The 19187-nt window shown below is 42.2% G+C and overlaps 1 protein-coding gene across 3 annotated transcripts in view; it reads left to right on the top strand.

The window, feature by feature from the left end:
- Window positions 1–19187, top strand: part of cdk17 (cyclin dependent kinase 17) — a 193425-nt gene that overhangs the window by 159379 nt on the left and 14859 nt on the right. For all 3 annotated transcript variants that reach the window (XM_080207127.1, XM_080207126.1, XM_080207128.1), the window contains one exon: window positions 7683–7780. In XM_080207127.1, the coding sequence (XP_080063253.1) occupies window positions 7683–7780 (98 nt within the window). The remainder of the gene's footprint in view (window positions 1–7682; window positions 7781–19187) is intronic.

The following is a 19187-nucleotide window of genomic DNA, read 5'->3' on the forward strand; positions in this document are numbered from 1 at the left end:
AATCCGAGGACGCAGTGACATTTAGGCTGTTTCACATGAAAGCTAACAATGACAATCCAAAACCATTAGGAAAAACAATATACATCTCTCGCATCTGGCTTTCATTAAGTACATAAAACTCTAAAATAGTTGAAGTGGTTACTTGCACTGACCTGCCTAAAATAAAGCAGACCGACCAGCCATGGTATTTCTTAGCACATGTCACATTCTTTCCCAACTCAAAGAATCAAACTCTGGAAGAAGCAAATTATAATGAGCACTAAAAATCCCATAAATGGATATTTAAGCAATCTTTTCATGATTAAAATATTACCTCAGTCTATCACAATATTAATCCTGTTTTATTAATTTTAAACCAACTTCTCATGAAGGTTTCATGAGAGGTAAGTCCTGCCTCACAAATTTGATTGAATTCTTTGAGGAGGTAACCAAGTGTGTGGATGAAGGTAGAGCAGTTGATGTCGTATACATGGATTTTAGTAAGGTGTTTGGTAGGGTTCCCCATGGTAGGCTCATGAAGAAGATAAGGAGGTGTGGGATAAAAGGAAATTTGGCCAATTGGATAAGTAACTGGCTGTCTCATAGAAGACAGAGGGTGGTGGTGGAAGGAAAATTTTCAGACTGGAGGACAGTTACCAGCAGTGTACTGCAGGAATCAGTGCTGGGTCCTCTGCTATTTGTGATTTTTATCAATGACTTGGAAGAGGGGGCTGAAGGGTGGGTTAGTAAATTTGCTGATAATACCAAGATTGGTGGAGTAGTGGATGAGGTGGAGGGCTCTGGCAGGCTGCAAAGGTACATTGATAGGATGCAGAGCTGGGCTGAAAAGTGGTAGATGGAGTTTAATCCTGATAAGTGTGAGGTGATTCATTTTGGTAAGACAAACTTGAATGCAGATTACAGGGTCAGTGGCAGGGTTCTGAGGAATGTGAGCAAACAGATCTTAGGGTTCATATCCACAGATCTCTGAAGGTTGCCACTCAAGTAGATAGAGCCGTGAAGAAGACTTATAGTGTGTTAGTGTTTATTAACAGGGGGTTTGAATTTAAGAGCCGTGGGGTTATGCTGCAACTATACCGGACATTGGTGAGACCACATTTGGAATATTGTGGTCACTTCACTATAAGAAGGATGTGGAGGCATTGGAGAGAGTGCAGAGGAGATTTACCAGGATGCTGCCTGGTTTGGAGGGTAGGTCTTATGAGGAAAGGTTGAAGGAGCTGGGGCTTTTCTCTTTAGAGCAGAGGAGGATAAGAGGCGACTTAATAGAGGTTTATAAACAGAGGTTATAATGGATTGTTAAGTTTGCTGATGACACAAAGGTTGGAGGGATGTCAGAAGTTGCAGTGAGACATTGATAGGATGCAAGACTGGGCGGAGAAATGGCAGATGGACTTCAACCCAGGTAAGTGTGTGGTGATTCATTTTGGCAGGTCAAATAGGATGGTAGATTAAGGGTAAGACTCTTGGCAGTGTGGAAGATTAGAAGGATCTTGGGGTCTGGATTCATAGGATGCTCAAAGCCGCTTCGCAGGAAGAGGCTGTGGTTAAGAAGGCATATGGTGTACTGGCATTCATCGGTCGAGGAATTGCGTTTAGGAGTCGGGAGATAATGCTGCAGCTGTATAAGACCCTGGTCAGACCCCACTTGGAGTACTGTACTCAGTTCTGGTTGCCTCATTACAGAAAGGATATGGAAGCCATAGAAAGGGTGCAGAGGAGATTTACAAGGATTTTACCAGGATTGGGTGGCATGCCTTATGAGGATAGGTTGAGGGAGCTCAGTCTTTTCTCCTGGGAGAGATGAAGGATGCGGGGTGACCTGATAGAGGTGTATAAGAGATGAGAGGTATTAATTGAGTGGATTCTCAGAGGCTTTTTCCCAGAGCTGAAATGGTTGCCACAAGAGGACACAGGTTTAGGGTACTGGGGAGTGGGTACAGAGGAGATGTCAGGGATAAGTTTTTCACTGAGGGTGGTGGGTGCGTGGAATTGGCTGCCGGCAGTAGTGGTGGAGGCGGATTCAATAGGGTTTTTTAAGAGACTTTTGGATAAGTACATGGAACTTAGTAAGACAGAGGATTATAGGTAATCCTAGTAGGTAGGGACGTGTTTGGCGCAACTTGTTGGCCAAAGCGCCTGTTTGTGCTGTAGTTTTTTTATGTTCCTATGTTTCTATAAGATGATGAGGGGGATAGGTAGAGTGGACGTACAGAGACTGTTTCCTCGGGTGGATGTAGCTGTTACTATGGGGCATAACTTTAACATTCGTGGTGGGAGATACAGGAAGAGATGTCCGAGGTAGATTCTTTACTCAGAGTAGTTGGGGTGTGGAATGCACTGCCTGCTGTGATAGTGGAGTCGGACACTTTAGGAACTTTCAAGCAGTTATTGGATAGGCACATGGAACACACCCGAACGATAGGGAGTGGGATAGCTTGATCTTGGGTTTGGACATAGCTCGGCACAACATCGAGGGCCGAAGGGCCTGTACTGTGCTGTACTTCTCTACGTTTCTTTCAGTAAGAAGTCTTGCAACACCAGGTTAAAGTCCAACCGATTTATTTGATAGTAATCCCACAAGCTTTCGGAAATGGTGTTCCTTCGTCAGGTGTATGGAAGGCTCTGATCAGAGAAGGGCACGTAAAGGCCATATATAATGCAAGTTGCATTCTAATCAGTATTCTGTAAACTGTGTGTGTCTTTATATGCCCTTCTCTGATCAGAACCTTCCGTACACCTGACGAAGGAACACCGTTTCCGAAAGCTTGTGGGACTTCAACCTGGTGTTGTGAGACGACTTACTGTGTTTATCCCAGTCCAACGCCGGCATCTCCACATCTATGTTTCTTTGCCAGCTACTGACAATATATTGCTGCATTTTTCATGGTCTAATTTATGATATTGTGATTGACTTCAAACTCTTTTAATTGTATGAGTGATACCGTTGCTTTTCTTTAACCCAGGGATGTTCTGAATGAATATTATTATGGTTACTTTTTGTTCCATCATACAATTTTCTAAAATGTTTAGTTAAAAAGTAAAATGTCATGAAATTCTGTGGAAAGTCTTGGTGCAAAGCACAAGGTGAGCAAATGGTGTCATCTTACGTGCAGGGCAGGGCAGGCTTGGGCAGACAGCTGCTGTTGCTGGAGTTCTACATTCAGTGACTCCTCATAGATGTTATCGTGATTGGCAATACAGCCTCAGGACTTTGAAGTCAGATTAAATTATATGCTACACTTTTTTTGATGTCTGAGCAAGCCAGCTCTGGAAAGGCAGAATTTGCCACAAGTGCCACATATGAAGTTTGTCCTTGTTGATGGTGCAGGATAATTTCTGCTGGCAACTTCTTTGCAGGGCTGGTGTCTTCACTTGAACTTTGGTAACCACATGTTATCGTGATAGTGAGCTCATGCCCATAGCTGGTGTCACTATTTGTATTGATCGTCAGCTAGAGTTTTCTTTATGCACTGTAAATTATAACTTCTGTATCATACCTTGTCAATGATATTTGTGAATCATTTGTAAATGAAGTTGGATAGTACTTGAGAGTAAGTATGAAATATTTTAATTCTCAAGAATGGACAGGAGAAATAATTCAGTTTCTTCACGGAGATATTTGAACTTTTAATTGTTCAAACTGGGCTACAAAAAGTGTAGTTAAAAAGTAAAAAAGTCAAACTATATAAACTTTATAAAAGAGTTGTTCTCCATATGAAATTGGCTCTGAAAATAGTCACATGATAAAATGGTGCTGAAGGAATCCAAACTATAAAATGTCAATCCTTTCTTCTGCAGACTTAAAAGTCCAGATTTGACGCCAGCTAATAACCCATCATTTCACTTAGCTTTCGGTTTGATTTATTCATTGGACTAATGAATTTTAGCATATTTATACTGCTGTTCCTGTAAAACAACAGTAGTCATTTTCATTAAACTCAAGTGAGGCGATTCGAGTGGAAATGATGGCAAATTTTGTTGGTAGGTCTAATGGCAAATGATTGGAGAAAGAATTGGGACCAAATCACTTTGACTGTGAACACCAAAAGGACAATCAGACTTCTCAAGCCCCAGATGGACGAGAAGAAGCGTCCGATATTTAAGGAGATAAGCTATAAACTTAAGCATTCAAGTAAGATATTTCCATTGAGAATAAAAGACTCTATGAGAAGGATGCATTATCTATGACTAGCTAAGAAAATTAACTATGGTATCAAATTGAAAGTGTTTATCCTCTGCACTCCTCCAGTGCCAGTACATCCTTTCTCAGGTAAGAAGAGCAAAACTGTACACAGTACTCCAGGGGTGGCCTCACCAGCACCTTTTACAGCTTGTACGGTAAATTGGGCTTACGTTCTCTGGAGTTTAGAAGAATAAGAAGAGATCTTGCTGAAACCTACAAAGTTCTGAAGGGGCTGGATAGGGTTGATACTGAGAGATTCTTTCAGTTATTTGGGGAATCTGAAACTTGAAACACGGGGTGGTGGTGGGGAAAACAGTCTCAGGACAAGGGACCAATCATTTAGGATTGAGAGAAGGAGAAATGACTTCACTCAAAGGGTTGTGAACCACTGGAATTCTCTAGCTAGAGGATTGTGGATGCTCAGTGCATACACTTAAGGCTGAGATGGACAGATTTTTGATGTCTCAGAAATTTAGGGGATATGAGGAGTGGGTGAGAAAATGGAGTTAAAGCCAATGATCAGCCATGGTCGCATTGAAAATATGTATTTAAGTCACGGGTAGATAGGTTTCTGATAGACGGGAATTAAGGGTTATGGGGAGAAAGAGGGAAAGTGGAACTGATCCACTTCAGATCAGCCATGATCTTATTGAATGGTGGGGCAGGCTCAAAGGGCTAGATGGCCTACTCCTGCTCCTATTTCTTATGTTCTTATGAATGATGGAGGAGAGTCCATTCCTCCTATTTCTTGTATTCTAAGGTGAACACTGGTCCTTCAGAGGATGAGACTGGGGAATTAATAATGGGAAACAGGAACGGCAGAAACTTTGAACAAGTATTTTGTATCTGTCTTCACAGTGGAAGACACAAAAAGCCTTCCAAGAATAGTAAAAAATCAAGTGGCAAATGGGAGAGTGAAATATCATCGCTAGAGAAAGGGTTCAGGGAAACCTGATGGGACTAAAAGTTGCCAAACCCCCTAAACTTGATGGCTTATACCCTAGGGTGTTTAAAAAAAAGTGTGTGCAGAGAAAGTAGATCCATTGGTTGCAATTTTGCTAGATTCTGGAAAGGTCCCAGCAGATTGAAAGAACACAAATATAAATACCTCTATTCAAGAAAGGAGGGAACTCTGGACCAGTTAGCTTAAAGTCAGTCGTTGGGAAAATGTTAGAATCCATATTTTGGAAGTAGAGGCAGGAAATTTAGAAAATAGTATTACAATCAGGCAGAGTCAGTGTTATTTTGTAAAAGAAAAATTGTGCTTGACAAATTTATTAAGAGTTCTTTCAGGATGTAACAAGCAGAATGCTTAAAGCAGAGCCTGTCAATGTAGTGTATTTGGATTTCCAAAACACGTTCAAAAGGTGCCACATGTCACATTATTGCGTAAGATAAGAGCTCATAGTGTTAGGTGCAATATATTAGTGTAGATAGAGGATTGACTAACAAACAAGGAACAGAGAGTCAGGAAAAATGGGTTATATCAGGTTGGCAAACTAACCAGCACTGTACGACTGGGCCATCAACTATTTACAATCCATATATTGACTTGGATAAAAGGGCAGCACGATGGTACAGTGGTTGGCATTGCTGCCTCACAGCAACATGAATCCGGGTTCAATTCTCGGCTTGAGTCACTGTCTGTGTGGAGTCTGCATGTTCTCACTGTGTCTGCGTGGGTTTCCCTGGGTGTTTCGGTTTCCTTCCACAGTTCAAAAGACGAGCTGGTTAGATGCATTGGCCGTGCTAAATTCTCCCTCAGTGTATCTGAACAAGCACCGGAGAGTGTTGATTAGGGCATTTTCATAGTAACTTCATTTCAGCATTAATGTAAGCCTACTTGTGACGGAATTAACTAAATAAACTATTATAAACTTTTGTATCTATTATAGCCAGATTTGCTGACGATACACAGGTAAGAAAGCAAGTTTGGAGGAGGACCAGAATTTGCAAAGGAATGTAGATAGGTTAGTTGGGCAAAAGTTTGGCAGATGGAGTTTAATGTGGCAAAATGTAACCCTATCCACTTTGATGTGAGGAATAGAAAAGTAGAATATTATTGAAATGGAGAGTGACTGCAGAATGCTGTGGTACAGAAGGATCACAAAAAGGTAGCATGTGGTAGCAAATTAGGAAGGAAAATTGAATATTGGCCTTTATTGTAAGGGGGAGGGCCATAAAAGGAAGGAAGTCTTGCTACAACAGGACAGGGCATTGGTGAGACCACATCTAGGGTGCTTTTCACATAATTACAGCTGATTTTAAAAACTATTGGTACAATCTTGTAATACTATTATTTCAAGCTTATAGGCGACCTTGTATATCATTCTGGTCCATCTGGTTCATTACGAGCTCCAACACGACTGATACATTATGTAGTAGTTTCATCTTCAGTTTCATCTTCTGTTCATCTTGAATTTTCCAAAATGTTACTTTTTGGTTAATTCACACACATCAACAATATTGGATCTCCTAGTTTGCGCCAACATCTTTCCACTAATGAATGCCCCTAAACTAGTGCTACCCTCATATAAAAGATAATGCTCTGCACATTCCTAACCACTATAATGAGCAGAAAATTTATCCTGGCTCTTCTAGAGCATCCTTGAATGATAAGACACAGATTTGTGCACATAAGATGCTTGGACCTCAACTGGGAGTGAACCAAAACATTAAAAGTCACATTGGACTGCCATTTTCCTCATATATTACTAAATGAGTTATATAAGAAATGCAACAAGATAAAAGACTTGAACACAATCGTACACCACCATTGTATCTTGCCTCACTAAAAGGTATATTTATACAATGGAAATCCTAAGCGTGTTATGTTTACACATAAAAAAACAAAGAATGAAAAGATAAAACTCTGCATTTTCAAAATCCTGCGGGCAGTATTTCCAATTGGCAGGACTTACTGATTAAACTGATATCGCAGTAAATGAAGGTTTGATGACCAGGAACAAGTACAAAACATGAACAAGTCATTTTCTGAAATGCAATTCCACAGCTATTTAGTATTTTTAAAGAGAAACCTTTAACAATCTTTACAAAGGATTAATCCTTTTTGATCTTGTCTAGTCAGCAGGGAGGTTTTCATTTGGCTTTCCATTTAAAAAAAAATAGATCTAGACATTTATTATTTGAAGTGTCTGCACAGAAAGATTTGTTTGGCTATTGGGGAAAGGTCAGATGAGTTCTGGACAAAATGCGGTAGCTGTAGCACACTCCTGATTATCTTTCCCGAGTGCTTTATCTACACCTATAGTGTGCCTTGAATTTATAGATTGATAACTACTATGAACAAATAGACAACCCCTTTCTATTATGGATTTTTTTTTTGTTGAAAAAAATTCTACCTACTGCTCGGAAGAATTGACCAACAATTTTGAGAAAGATGTATGTAATAAGTGTGATGTGTACATTTAAAATCTTAGGTTATGAAAGATTGGTTTGGCTGACCTACAATGTCTTGTGCTTTCACTTGTTCCAGGGGTGTTGGCTGTATCTTCTATGAAATGGCATCCGGAAGACCTTTGTTTCCTGGTTCCACTGTAGAAGACGAATTGCACTTGATTTTCCGGCTACTGGGTACGTTGGCAATTCTGTTGTAAACGTGACAAATTTTAGTCACAGCAAAATAGTATTAGTTCTGTGCTTAAATATTTATTATACTTAATGAGAATGCTATTCTTCTCTACATAGAATCATACAGTCATTATGGCACAAAGCAGGTTCATCAGCCCATTGTTTCAATGCCAGATCTCGTTAGAGCCATCTAGTCAGTCCCATTGTCCTGTTTCATTCCCATAGCCCTGCAACTTTATTTCCCTCCAGTGCCATCCAATTACTTTGATTGTCCCTGTTTGGTCCTGGCACTAACTTCTTGGCGCAAACCACTATCATCCTTCGGTCAGAAAAACAGCTACTTACCACCCACTACTCACTGTTCTCTATCCTTCAGTCAATGTTTGACCCAAGCCTCCATTGATCCCCCTATTCCATGAGTTTCAATTTCCTTTTGTATCGCGCTTTGTCAAACACTCTTAAAATCCATATTGACAAGATTTATCGCATTCCCTTCATCAACTTACTCAGTTACTTCACCACAGACTCAATTAGGTTGATCAAACACAATCTACTGTTTACAAATCAGTACTGGTCTCCTTTAATTAACTCAAACTTTTCCCAAGTGTTTTACCTGATCATTGTTTCTAAAACCGAATCCATAATTGTTGTTCAACTGACCAGCCTGTAATTGTTAGACGTGGCCTTTTTGAACAAAATTGTTTACATTTGCTACTTTGCAATCCTCTGGCATCTCTTCCTTATCTAGGAAAGATTGGAAGATTAAGATAAACCTTTCCATTTTCTCCATTGCCAGTTCCCTTAGCAACTTGGGATGCCAGTCATCTGGACAAGGGAACTTATCCACTCTAAACATAGCCAGTCTTCCCAGCACGTCTTGCCTATCAATTTGAACCCACTTCATTACCTCTACCATTTCCACTTCAGCTGAGACATTTTGCTCATCCTCTCCCTTAATAAGTATCAATCTTTGGTGATCACTCACTAACAAGTATGATTGCCCACCCAAGAAACTCCACATTGCTGGTCATGAGGCTGTGGTCCTTGCGTGGCTGATGATCCAGAGCCACATCTTTGGCAGGTGTTTCCAGGAGCTGAGTTCAGCCCTTGGATTCCAGTTCACTGGTATTCTGTTCTCGGGCCCCTTTTTTGGGCTGCCTCTTAATGTCGGGTGTCCTCGAAGAATTGCATCCCTTTAATTAGGAGGTTCCTTCAAGTAGGTCTCTTCTAAGCAAGAGTCTCCTAGGTGTTGACATCTATGTTGCATTTCTTGAGGTAGACCTTCAGGATACCTTTGAAGCGCTTCCTTTGTCCTTCTCTTATTTGGGAGACTTCCTTGAGGTGAGTAAAAAGAATTTGCTTTGGCAGTCGGGACTCTGACATCCTAAGCACATGGCCAGCCCAGCGGAGGTGGTTTTAGATGATCATGACCTCGGATGCTGCTGCCCTCAGCTCCAATAAGGGCGCAGATGCTAATATGCCTGTTCTCCCAGCTGATGTGGAGAATCTGTCTCAGACAACATTTGTGGCATCTCTTCAGGGCCTTGAGGTGGCGTCTGTATCTAGTCCAAATTTCTGAACCATACAGAAGAATTGGGAGGGTGACTGCCTTATACATGAGGATCTTCATCTACATGAGGTTTCAACATGAATGTCATGGTCGTTGAAGACTCCCTTCCTTAGACATTGATGGTGGTGCTCACCAGTTTGATAAAATGTTGGATCTCTGCATCAATGTTAGCCTTAGAAAAGAGGTGGCTCCCCAGATAGGAGAAATGTACCAAGGTTGGGAGAGTCTCTTGCATAGAGTCAGAGGTTTACAGCATGGAAGCAAACCCTTTGGCCCAACCTGTCCATGCCGCCCTTTTTTTTTAGAAACCTGTAGGCTAATCCCAATTGCCTGCATTTGGCCCAAATCCCCTTACGTGGGTACCCATGTAACTATCTAAATGCTCTTTAAAAAACAAAATTGTACCCGCCTCTATTACTACCTCTGGCAGCTTGTCCCAGACACTCACCACCCTTTGTGTGAAAAAATAGCCCCTCTGGACACTTTTGTATCTCTTCCCTCTCACCTTAAACCTATGCTGTCTAGTTTTAGACTCCCCTACCTTTGAGAAAAGATATTGACTATCTAGCTGCTCTGTGGCCCTCATGATTTTATAGACCTCTGTAAGATCACCCCTCAGTTTCCTACGCTCCAGAGAAAAAAGTCCCAGTCTAACCAGCCTCTCCTTATAACTCAATCCATCAAGTCCCGGTAGCACCCTAGTAACTCTTTTCTGCACTCTATCTAGTTTAATAATATCCTTTCTATATTAGGGTGACCAGAATTGCACATGGTATTCCATGTGTGGTCTTGTACAACTTCAACAAGACATTTCAACTCTTGTATTACATGAAACCATGTATTAGATAGTACATGAAACCAAGCATGCAGAATGCCTTCTTCACCACTCTGTCCACCTGTGACTCCACTTTCAAGGAGCAATGAACATGTACTCCTAGATCTCTTTGTTTTGTAACTCTCCCCAGTGCCCTACCATTAACTGAGTAAGTCCTGCCCTGGTTCAGTCTACCAAAATGCATCACCTCGCATTTGTTTAAATTAAACTCTATCTGCCATTCGTCAGCCCACTGGCCCAATTGATCAAGATTTTGTTGTAACTGGAGATAACTTTCTTCACTGTCCACTATGCCACCAATCTTAGTGTCATCTGCAAACTTATTAACCATGCCTCCTATATTCTCATCCAAATCATTAATATAAATGACAAATAACAATGGACCCAGCACTGATTCCTGAGGCACACCGCTGGTCACAGACCTCAAGTTTGAAAAACAGTTCTCTACAACCACCCTCTCTGGTTTCTGTCAAGAAGCCAATTTTGTATTCATTTAGATATCTCACCCTGGATTCAGTGAGATTTAACCTTATGCAACAACCTACCATGCGGTACTTTGTCAAAGGCCTTGCTTAAGTCCATGTAGACAACATCAACTGCACTGCCCTCATCTACCTTCTTGGTTACCCCTTCAAAAAACTCAATCATAAGAACATAAGAAATAGGAGCAGGAGTAGGCCATCTAGCCCTTCGAGCCTCCCCCGCCATTCAGTAAGATCATGGCTGACCTGTCGTGGCTCAGTTCCACATTCCCGCACTCTCCCCATAACCCTTAATTCCCTCGCTTATCAAAAACCCATCAACCCACGTCTTAAAAATATTTAGCGAGGCAGCCTCCACCACCTCAACGGGCAGAGAATTCCAGAGATTCACCACCCTTTGAGTGAAGAAGTTCCTCCTCAACTCCGTTCTAAACCGCCCCCGCTTTATCTTGAGGCTGTGCCCCCTAGTCCTACTGTCCTTTCTGAGCGGGAAGAGCCTCTCCACCTCAATCCTATCCATCCCATTCATCATCTTATACGTCTCAACGAGATCTCCCCTCATTCTTCTAAACTCTAACGAGTACAAGCCTAGTTTATTCAGCCTCTCCTCATAGTTCAACCCCCTCAACTCCGGTATCAGCCTAGTAAACCTCCTCTGCACTCCCTCCAAGGCCAAAATATCCTTGCGTAAGTGCGGCGACCAAAACTGCACACAGTACTCCAGCTGCGGCCTCACCAATGCCCTATACAGCCGCAGCAAGACCTCCCTACTTTTATATTCAATCCCCCTCGCTATGAAGGCCAGCATCCCATTAGCCTTCCTGACCACCTGCTGCACCTGCAGGCTGGGTTTTTGCGACTCATGCACAAGGACCCCAAGGTCCCTCTGCACCGTCGCCTGCTGCAGTTTTTCGCCACGTAATTAAATTTGACGTGACGTAATTTTCCACTCACAAAGCCATGCTGACCGTGTCTCCTCAGTTTCTAAATGCCTGTTGATCCTATCTCTCAAAATACCTTCCAACAATTTACCCTCCACAGATGTGAGGCTCACTGGCCTGTAGTTCCCAGGCTTTTCCCTGCAGCCCTTTTCAAACAAAGGTACGAAATGTGCCATTCTCCAATCTTCAAGCACCTCACCCATGACTATCGATAATTCAGGTATCTCCGCTTGGGGACCTGCAATTTCCTCCCAAGCCTCCCACAATGTCCTGGGATACACTTCATCAGGTCCTGGCGTTTTACCTACCTTGATGTGCTTTAAGACTTCCAGCACCACCACCTCTAATATGTACAATCCTCAAGACATCACTATTTATTTCCCCAAGTTCCCTAACGCCCATGCTTTTCTCAACGGTAAATAAATATATTCATTTAGGATCTCATCCATCTCTTGTGGATCTGCATATTGATGACCTTGTTGATTCTTAAGAGGTCCTACTCTCTCCTCTTCCTTATTACTCTTTTGCCCTTTATGTATTTGTAGAAGCTCTTTAGATTCTCCTTTGCCTTATCTGCCAAAACAATCTCATTTCCCCTTTTTCCTTCCTGATTTCTCTCTCAACTGTACTCCTGCACCCCCTATGCTCTTCAAGGGCTTCACTTGATCCCAGCTGCCTATGCATGTCATGTGCCTCTTTCTTCTCCTTGACCAGGGCCTTAATATCCTGAGTCATCCAGGGTTCCCTACTTCTGCCAGCTTTAAGAGGAATATGTTTACTCTGGACCCTGGTTAACATGCTGTTGAAAGCATACCACTTACGAGGCATCCCTTTGTTTTCCCACAGACTCCTCCAGTTAACTGTTGACAGTTCCTGCCTGATACCATCAAAATTAGCCTTGCCCCAATTTAGAATTTTATCTTCTGGGCCAGACGTATCATTCTCTTATAGCTATCTTAAAACCAATAGAATTCTGGTACCAAAATGATCCGTCACTTAATACTTCTGTCACCTGCCCTTCCTTATTTCCCGAGAGGAGGTCGAGTTTTTCTCCCTCTCTGGTCGCGCCAACCAAATACTGAATGAGAAATCCCTCCTGAACACACTCAACAAATTTCTCTTCATCCGACACTCTAATACTATGGCTGTCCCAGTCAATGTTGGGGAAGTTAAAATCTCTGACTATTGCCACCCTATTTTTCTTGGAGCTGTCTGTAATCTCGTTACATATTTGCTCCTCAATTTCCTGCCAACTATTTGGGGGCCTATAGTACAGCCCTATCAAAGTGATTTCCCCCTTCTTATTTCTCAGTTCTGCCATATAGAATCAGAGGCCAAACCCTCGGATATATCCCCTCTCATGCCATGATGCATTCCCTAAACAAAAGTGTAACTTCCCCCTCCTCTCTTACCTCTTGTTCTATCTTTCCTATAGCATCTGTACCCTGGAACATTGAACTGCCAGTCCTGCCCCTCCCTTCGCCATGTTTCAGTAATTGCTATAATATCCCCATCCCACATACCCATCCATGTTCTGAGTTCATCTGCCTGGCCTGTCAGACCTCTTGCACTGAAATAAATGCAGTTTAATCTAGACTTCTCTTGCTCTTTATCCTGCTTTTGCCTGATCTGTCAGGTACTAGAATTACTGATACAGGCTAAATGGTAGGACTCTGAAGAGTGCAGTTGAACAGAGGGATCTGGGAATACAGGTACAGAATTCCCTAAAAGTGACGTCACAGGTAGATAGGGTCGTAAAGAGTGCTTTTAGTACATTGGCCTTTATAAATCGGAGTTTCGAGTATAAAAGTTGGAGTGTTATGGTAAGGTTGTATAAGGCATTGGTGAGGCCGAATTTAGAGTATTGTGTACAGTTTTGGTCACCTAGTTACAGGAAGGATGTAAATAAGGTTGAAAGAGTGCAGAGAAGGTTCACAAGGATGTTGCCGGGACTTGAGAAGCTGAGTTACAGAGAGAGATTGAATAGATTAGGACTTTATTCCCTGGAGGGTAGAAGAATGAGGGGAGATTTGATAGAGGTGTATAAGGTTTTGATGGGTATAGATAGAGTGAACGCAAGCAGGTTTTTTCTATTGAGGCTAGGGGAGAAAAAGAAAGGACATGGGTTAAGGGTGAAAGGAGAAAAATTTAAAGGGAATATTAGGGGGGGCTTCTTCATGCAGAGAGTGGTGGGAGTGTGGAATGAGCTGCCGGATAAAGTGGTAAATGCGGGGTCACTTTTAACATTTAAGAAAAACTTGGACAGGTTCATGGATGAGAGGGGTGTGGAGGGATATGGTCCAAGTGCAGGTCAGTGGAACTAGGCAAAAAATGGTTTGGCACAGACAAGAAGGGCCAAAAGGCCTGTTTCTGAGCTGTAGTTTTCCATGGTTCTATGGTCTTTACTACTTAATGTGCTCTCCTTAACTTCTGTGCTGCCCTCAAACTTCTGTTCTGTCTCCCTACTGCTTTGGATCTCACTCCCCCTGTCAAACTAGTTTTAAACCTTCCCGAGTGGCTCTAGCAAATCTCCCCGCGAGGATGTTAGTACCCCTGCAGTTCAGATGTAACCCATCCCTCTTGAACAGTTAGCGCTTCCCCAGGAAAGATCCCAATGATCCAAAAATCTAAATTCCTGCACCAGCTGTTGATCTTGATGGTAGGGGAGACTGGATCTTGCTCTTGGGTGGTAAAGACTTGAGCTTTCTTGAGGTTGAGGCTGAGACCAATTCTTAGGTGTGCTCCCACAAAGATGTTAACATAGCTTGGACAATGTCTTCTGGAAGAGCAAAGATGGCAGTGTCACTTCTTACATTTCAGTTGGTTGAGGTTGAAAAGTTTTCCGTCCATCCTGCACACGGTGTGTGCTGTACTGGGAAGCTTGTACTTGACAAGTTGAAGTATGATGAAGATGAAGAAAAGGGTGATGACATATTCCTGCTTGACACCAGTCTTAACCTCAAAGATTTCTGTCTTTTTTCCATTGGTGAAGTCTATCGTCAGCATCTTATCATGGAGGAGTTGGAGGATACTGATGAACTTCTCTGGACAGCCGGCCTTTGGTAGCACTTCCAGATTGATTGAGTTAAAAGCTTTGGTCAGATTGATGAAGGCCATGAAGAGCAGTCGATGTTGATCCTGGACTTGTTGTTGAAGTTATTGAACAGTGAAAATCATGACTGTTGTCCCATGGTTTGGTTGGAAACCACACTGATTTCCTGGAAGGACTACTTCAGAGATTTGGGCAAGGTAGCTAGCGAGAATCCAAGCAATAATCTTGCCAGCAACGGGAGAGTAGGGAGGTTCCTCGGTTGCCTGTTATCTGTCCTTCCTTGAAGGTGATGGCAATGACGGCATTCTTGAGGTCAGCAGGAATTTTTCTCTGTCCCAGATTTTCAGGAACAGCTGATGGAGACGACGGGTAACCTCTTCCAAGTTTGAAAATTTCCGCTGGAATCCCATCTACTCCTACGGCTTTTCTATTCTTCACCTGTTTAATGGTGGCTTCGACTTCATCCATGCTTGGTGGAAGTCCAAGATCATCTTGGGAAGTTAGAGGATTTCCTAGAACGTCTCCTCATCTATGATTGCATCAGGTTTAGACAATCTCTGCAGTGTTCTCTTCAGGAGAGGCTGGTGTTTTCTTGGTCTCTCAAAAAGGTTTCGTCTTTACTCCACACTGGTTTGAGACCGAGGATGTTGGGTCCGTGCATTGTGGCACTGAAGAAGCACTGGGTGCTGTGCTTACCAGCAAAGAGTTGCAGCTCCTTAGATTTAATGGTCCACTGTTGGTTCTTGATTTCCCTAGTTCATCGTTGTACATCTTCCTTTGCTGACTGGTGAGCTCTTCTCTTTGATCAAAAGACATAGGAATAGAATTAGGCCACTCGGTTCATCAAGTCTGCTCTGCCATCTAATCATGGCTGATATTTTTCTCATTCCTTTTCCCCATAACCCCTGATCCCCTTATTAATCAAGAATTTATCTGTCTCTGTCTTAAAGGCACTCAATGATCTGGCCCCCACAACCTTCTGTGGCATGGAGTTCCACAGATTCACCACTCTTTGGCTAAAGAAATTCCTTCTTATCTCTGTTTTAAAGCATTGTCCCTGAGGTTGTGCCCTCTGGTTCTAGTTTTTCCTACTAGTGGAAACATCCTCTCCATGTCCACTCTATCCAGGCCTTGCAGTATCCTGTAAGCTTCAATAAGATTCCCCCCTCATCCTTCTAAACTCCAACAAGTACAGACCCAGAGTCCTCAATCATTCCTCATACAACAAGCTCCTCATTCCAGGGATCATTCTTGTGAACCTCCTCTGGACCCTTTCCAAGGCCAGCACATCCTTCCTTAGATATGGGGCCCGAAACTGTTTACAATACTCCAAATGGGGTCTGACCAGAGCCTTATACAGCCTCAGAAGTACATCCCTGCTCTTGTATTCTAGCCGTCTTGACATGAATGCTAATATTGCATTTGCCTTCCTAATTGCCGACTGAACCTGCATAGAATCCTGAACAATGACTCTCAAGTCCCTTTGTGTATCTGATTTCCCAAGCATTTTCCCATTTAGAAAATAGTCTATGCCTCCATTTGTCCTTCCAAAGTGCATAACCTCACACTTTTCCACATTGTATTCCATCTGCCACTTCTTTGCCCACTCTCCTAACCATAGAAAATTTACAGCTCAGAAACAGGCCTTTTGGCCCTTCTTGTCTGTGCCGAACCATTTTTTGCCTGGTCCCACTGACCTGCACTTGGACCATATCCCTCCACACCCCTCTCATCCATGAACCCATCCAAGTTTTTCTTAAATGTTAAAAGTGACCCCGCGTTTATCCGGCAGCTCATTCCACACTCCCACCACTCTCTGCATGAAGAAGCCCCCCCCATATTCCCTTTAAACTTTTCTCCTTTCACCCTTAACCCATGTCCTCTGTTTTTTTTCTCCCCTAGCCTCAGTGGAAAAAGCCTGCTTGCATTCAATCTATCTATACCCATCAAAATCTTATACACCTCTATCAAATCTTCCCTTATTCTTCTACGCTCCAGGGAATAAAGTCCTAACCTATTCAATCTTTCTCTGTAACTCAGCTTCCCAAGTTCTGGCAACATCCTTGTGAACCTTCTCTGCACTCTTTCAACCTTATTTACATCCTTCCTGTAACTAGGTGACCAAAACTGTACACAATACTCTAAATTCGGCCTCACCAATGCCTTATACAACCTTCCTATAACACTCCAACTTTTATACTCGATACTCCGATTTAGAAAGGCCAGTGTACCAAAAGCACTCTTTACAACTCTATCCACCTGTGACATCACTTTTAGGGAATTCTGTACCTGTATTCCCGGATCCCTCTGTTCTACAAAACTGATGTTTTAGCTGCTTCTATTGTTGCTTCTTCTAGCCTCCATTTGTACAACTTCTCTGCCACTCACGTGCACAAACGTAGAACTGACATTTTCAAGTCCCTCCACCGAACACCAAATCCATCGTCCACATCGTTGCACTCTGATCTCGCCAGATTCTGCCTCAAAGCAAAATTGAAGATATTGTATATGGGCCATAAAAATATTTATTTTAAAAATCTAATGGAGAGTGCAAAAAAAAATTTAGGCTGGGACAGGGGGAGCTGAGGAAATGTAAGAAAAATAACTTTTAAAAGCCTCAAAAGGAACAGTGAAGCATTTTGTGGCGTGGTAGAAGCAACTACAACTAGTTTTCAAACAGCAATTGGAAACTTGAAAATGAAAAAAAATGCATGGTTATCAGGAAAATGCAGGTATGAGAGGATTATCAAATTGTAGATGATTTAGTTGGTGATGGTATGTAATAAATCATGTAGCATTTTACTAAATGTAACAATATTGGAGAAGGGAATCTGAAGCGATTAAGAGCAATATAAACAATATTATGGATTAAAAGTTAATTTTCTACAAGTTGTTCGGCTAAAGGAAAATAAACCACAAGAGCCTGACAAAATACATCCTAGTGCCTGATGGAAATAAAACATCTAATTGAAGAGACCTTCAGAATTGATAGGGCCAATTTTAACTTGGGCTGGGGGTAATCTGTTGATGAGGTTTAAAGTGGATGGGGGACTTGGAAATTGGGAAAAAAATTGAGGTCCAGAAAATTTTTAATACTAGGCCTCAGTTTAGGTTTATACCTGTCTTTCTTCTGAAACTGGCAATAATGCTACAGCCAACATATAATAGTGGAAGCTGGGCATCCTAAAGGCCTCCTGGATAAAGTATGCACTGGGAGCCTTGTTGGGTGGCAAGAGGCTGTGTTTGAATTTTGTCTTTTAAAACACAATTAATTTGTAGAAATTTGAAATGTAAGGCTTCAATTACTGAATGCACATTGAAGCCAATTAGACCAGTTTGTAGAATTCAGTGAGGATAGCCTATATTCATCTTAAAATATATCCCAAAATGAGAATGATGAGATGGAGAGTGGGGGGCAGTGAGAAAAGGGGAGTAACTAGTTTTATTGTGTAGACCTCTTGCCCAATCACTATCGGGAACAAAGCCAATCGCACAAAGAACAAAGGAACACTCATTCGATTCTTGTTCCACCATCCATGTCATTGACATCAATCCTGTTCTGCAGCTTTAGTTACAGTTCCTGTTTGCAAAGAGAAACACTCTGTAATTCCACACCTAATTTCCTAACCCCATGTCCCAATCTGGACAATGCTTACACATCATCTTGCAGCGTCTGAAGTATAGAGCATTCATGATACAGCTGAATATCCTGACCCGTGACTCAAGTAGGAAATTGCAGCATGAAATGCAGCCCCAATTTTCCAATATCACCATGAGCTCTGATAGAGTCATCCAGACTTGAAATGCTGGCTTTGTTCTCTCTCCACAGATACTGTCAGATCTGCTGAGATTTTCCAGCGTTTTCTGTTTTTGTTTCAGATTCCAGCATCCGCAGTATTTTGTTTCCGCATAGAAACATAGGAGCAGAAGTTGGCAAATTCAGCCCTTTGAATGGCGGAGCAGGCTCAATCAGATCATGGCTGATCTCTCCCTGGTCTCAAATCCTCCCCACCAGTTCCCCATATCTCTTTGCCTCCTTTTTCAAACCATTCAATGATTCAAACTCCATCGAGCTATTGCGAGTTCCATAAATTTACCCCCCTCAGAGTATTTCCTCTTCATCTCAGTTTTAAATCTACTGCCTCTCAACCTATGCCTGTGACCTCTTGTCCTAGGTTGCCCCATGAGAAGGAACATTTGGTCTACATTTCCTTTATCAATCCCCCATAAAATTCTATATATCTCAGTCAGATCCCCTTTCATCCCTCTAATCTCCAGTGGGTATAAGCCCAAACTATTTAATTTTTCCTCGTACGTCAACCCTTTCATTCAGGATGAAATCTGATGAACTTCCTCTCAACTGCCTCTAATGCCACCACATCCTTCCAGAAATAAGGAGACAAAACTGGCCACAATACTCCAGATGTGGTCTCACAATACCCCATGCAATTGCAACAACACTTATCTACTTTTATACTCCAGTCCTTTTGCAATAAATGCTAACATCCCATTTGTCTTTTCTATTGTGTG

The sequence above is a fragment of the Carcharhinus amblyrhynchos genome, chromosome 19 (genome assembly GCF_965287045.1).
Source record: "Carcharhinus amblyrhynchos chromosome 19, sCarAmb.v2.hapA, whole genome shotgun sequence".
Classification (NCBI taxonomy): domain Eukaryota; kingdom Metazoa; phylum Chordata; class Chondrichthyes; order Carcharhiniformes; family Carcharhinidae; genus Carcharhinus; species Carcharhinus amblyrhynchos.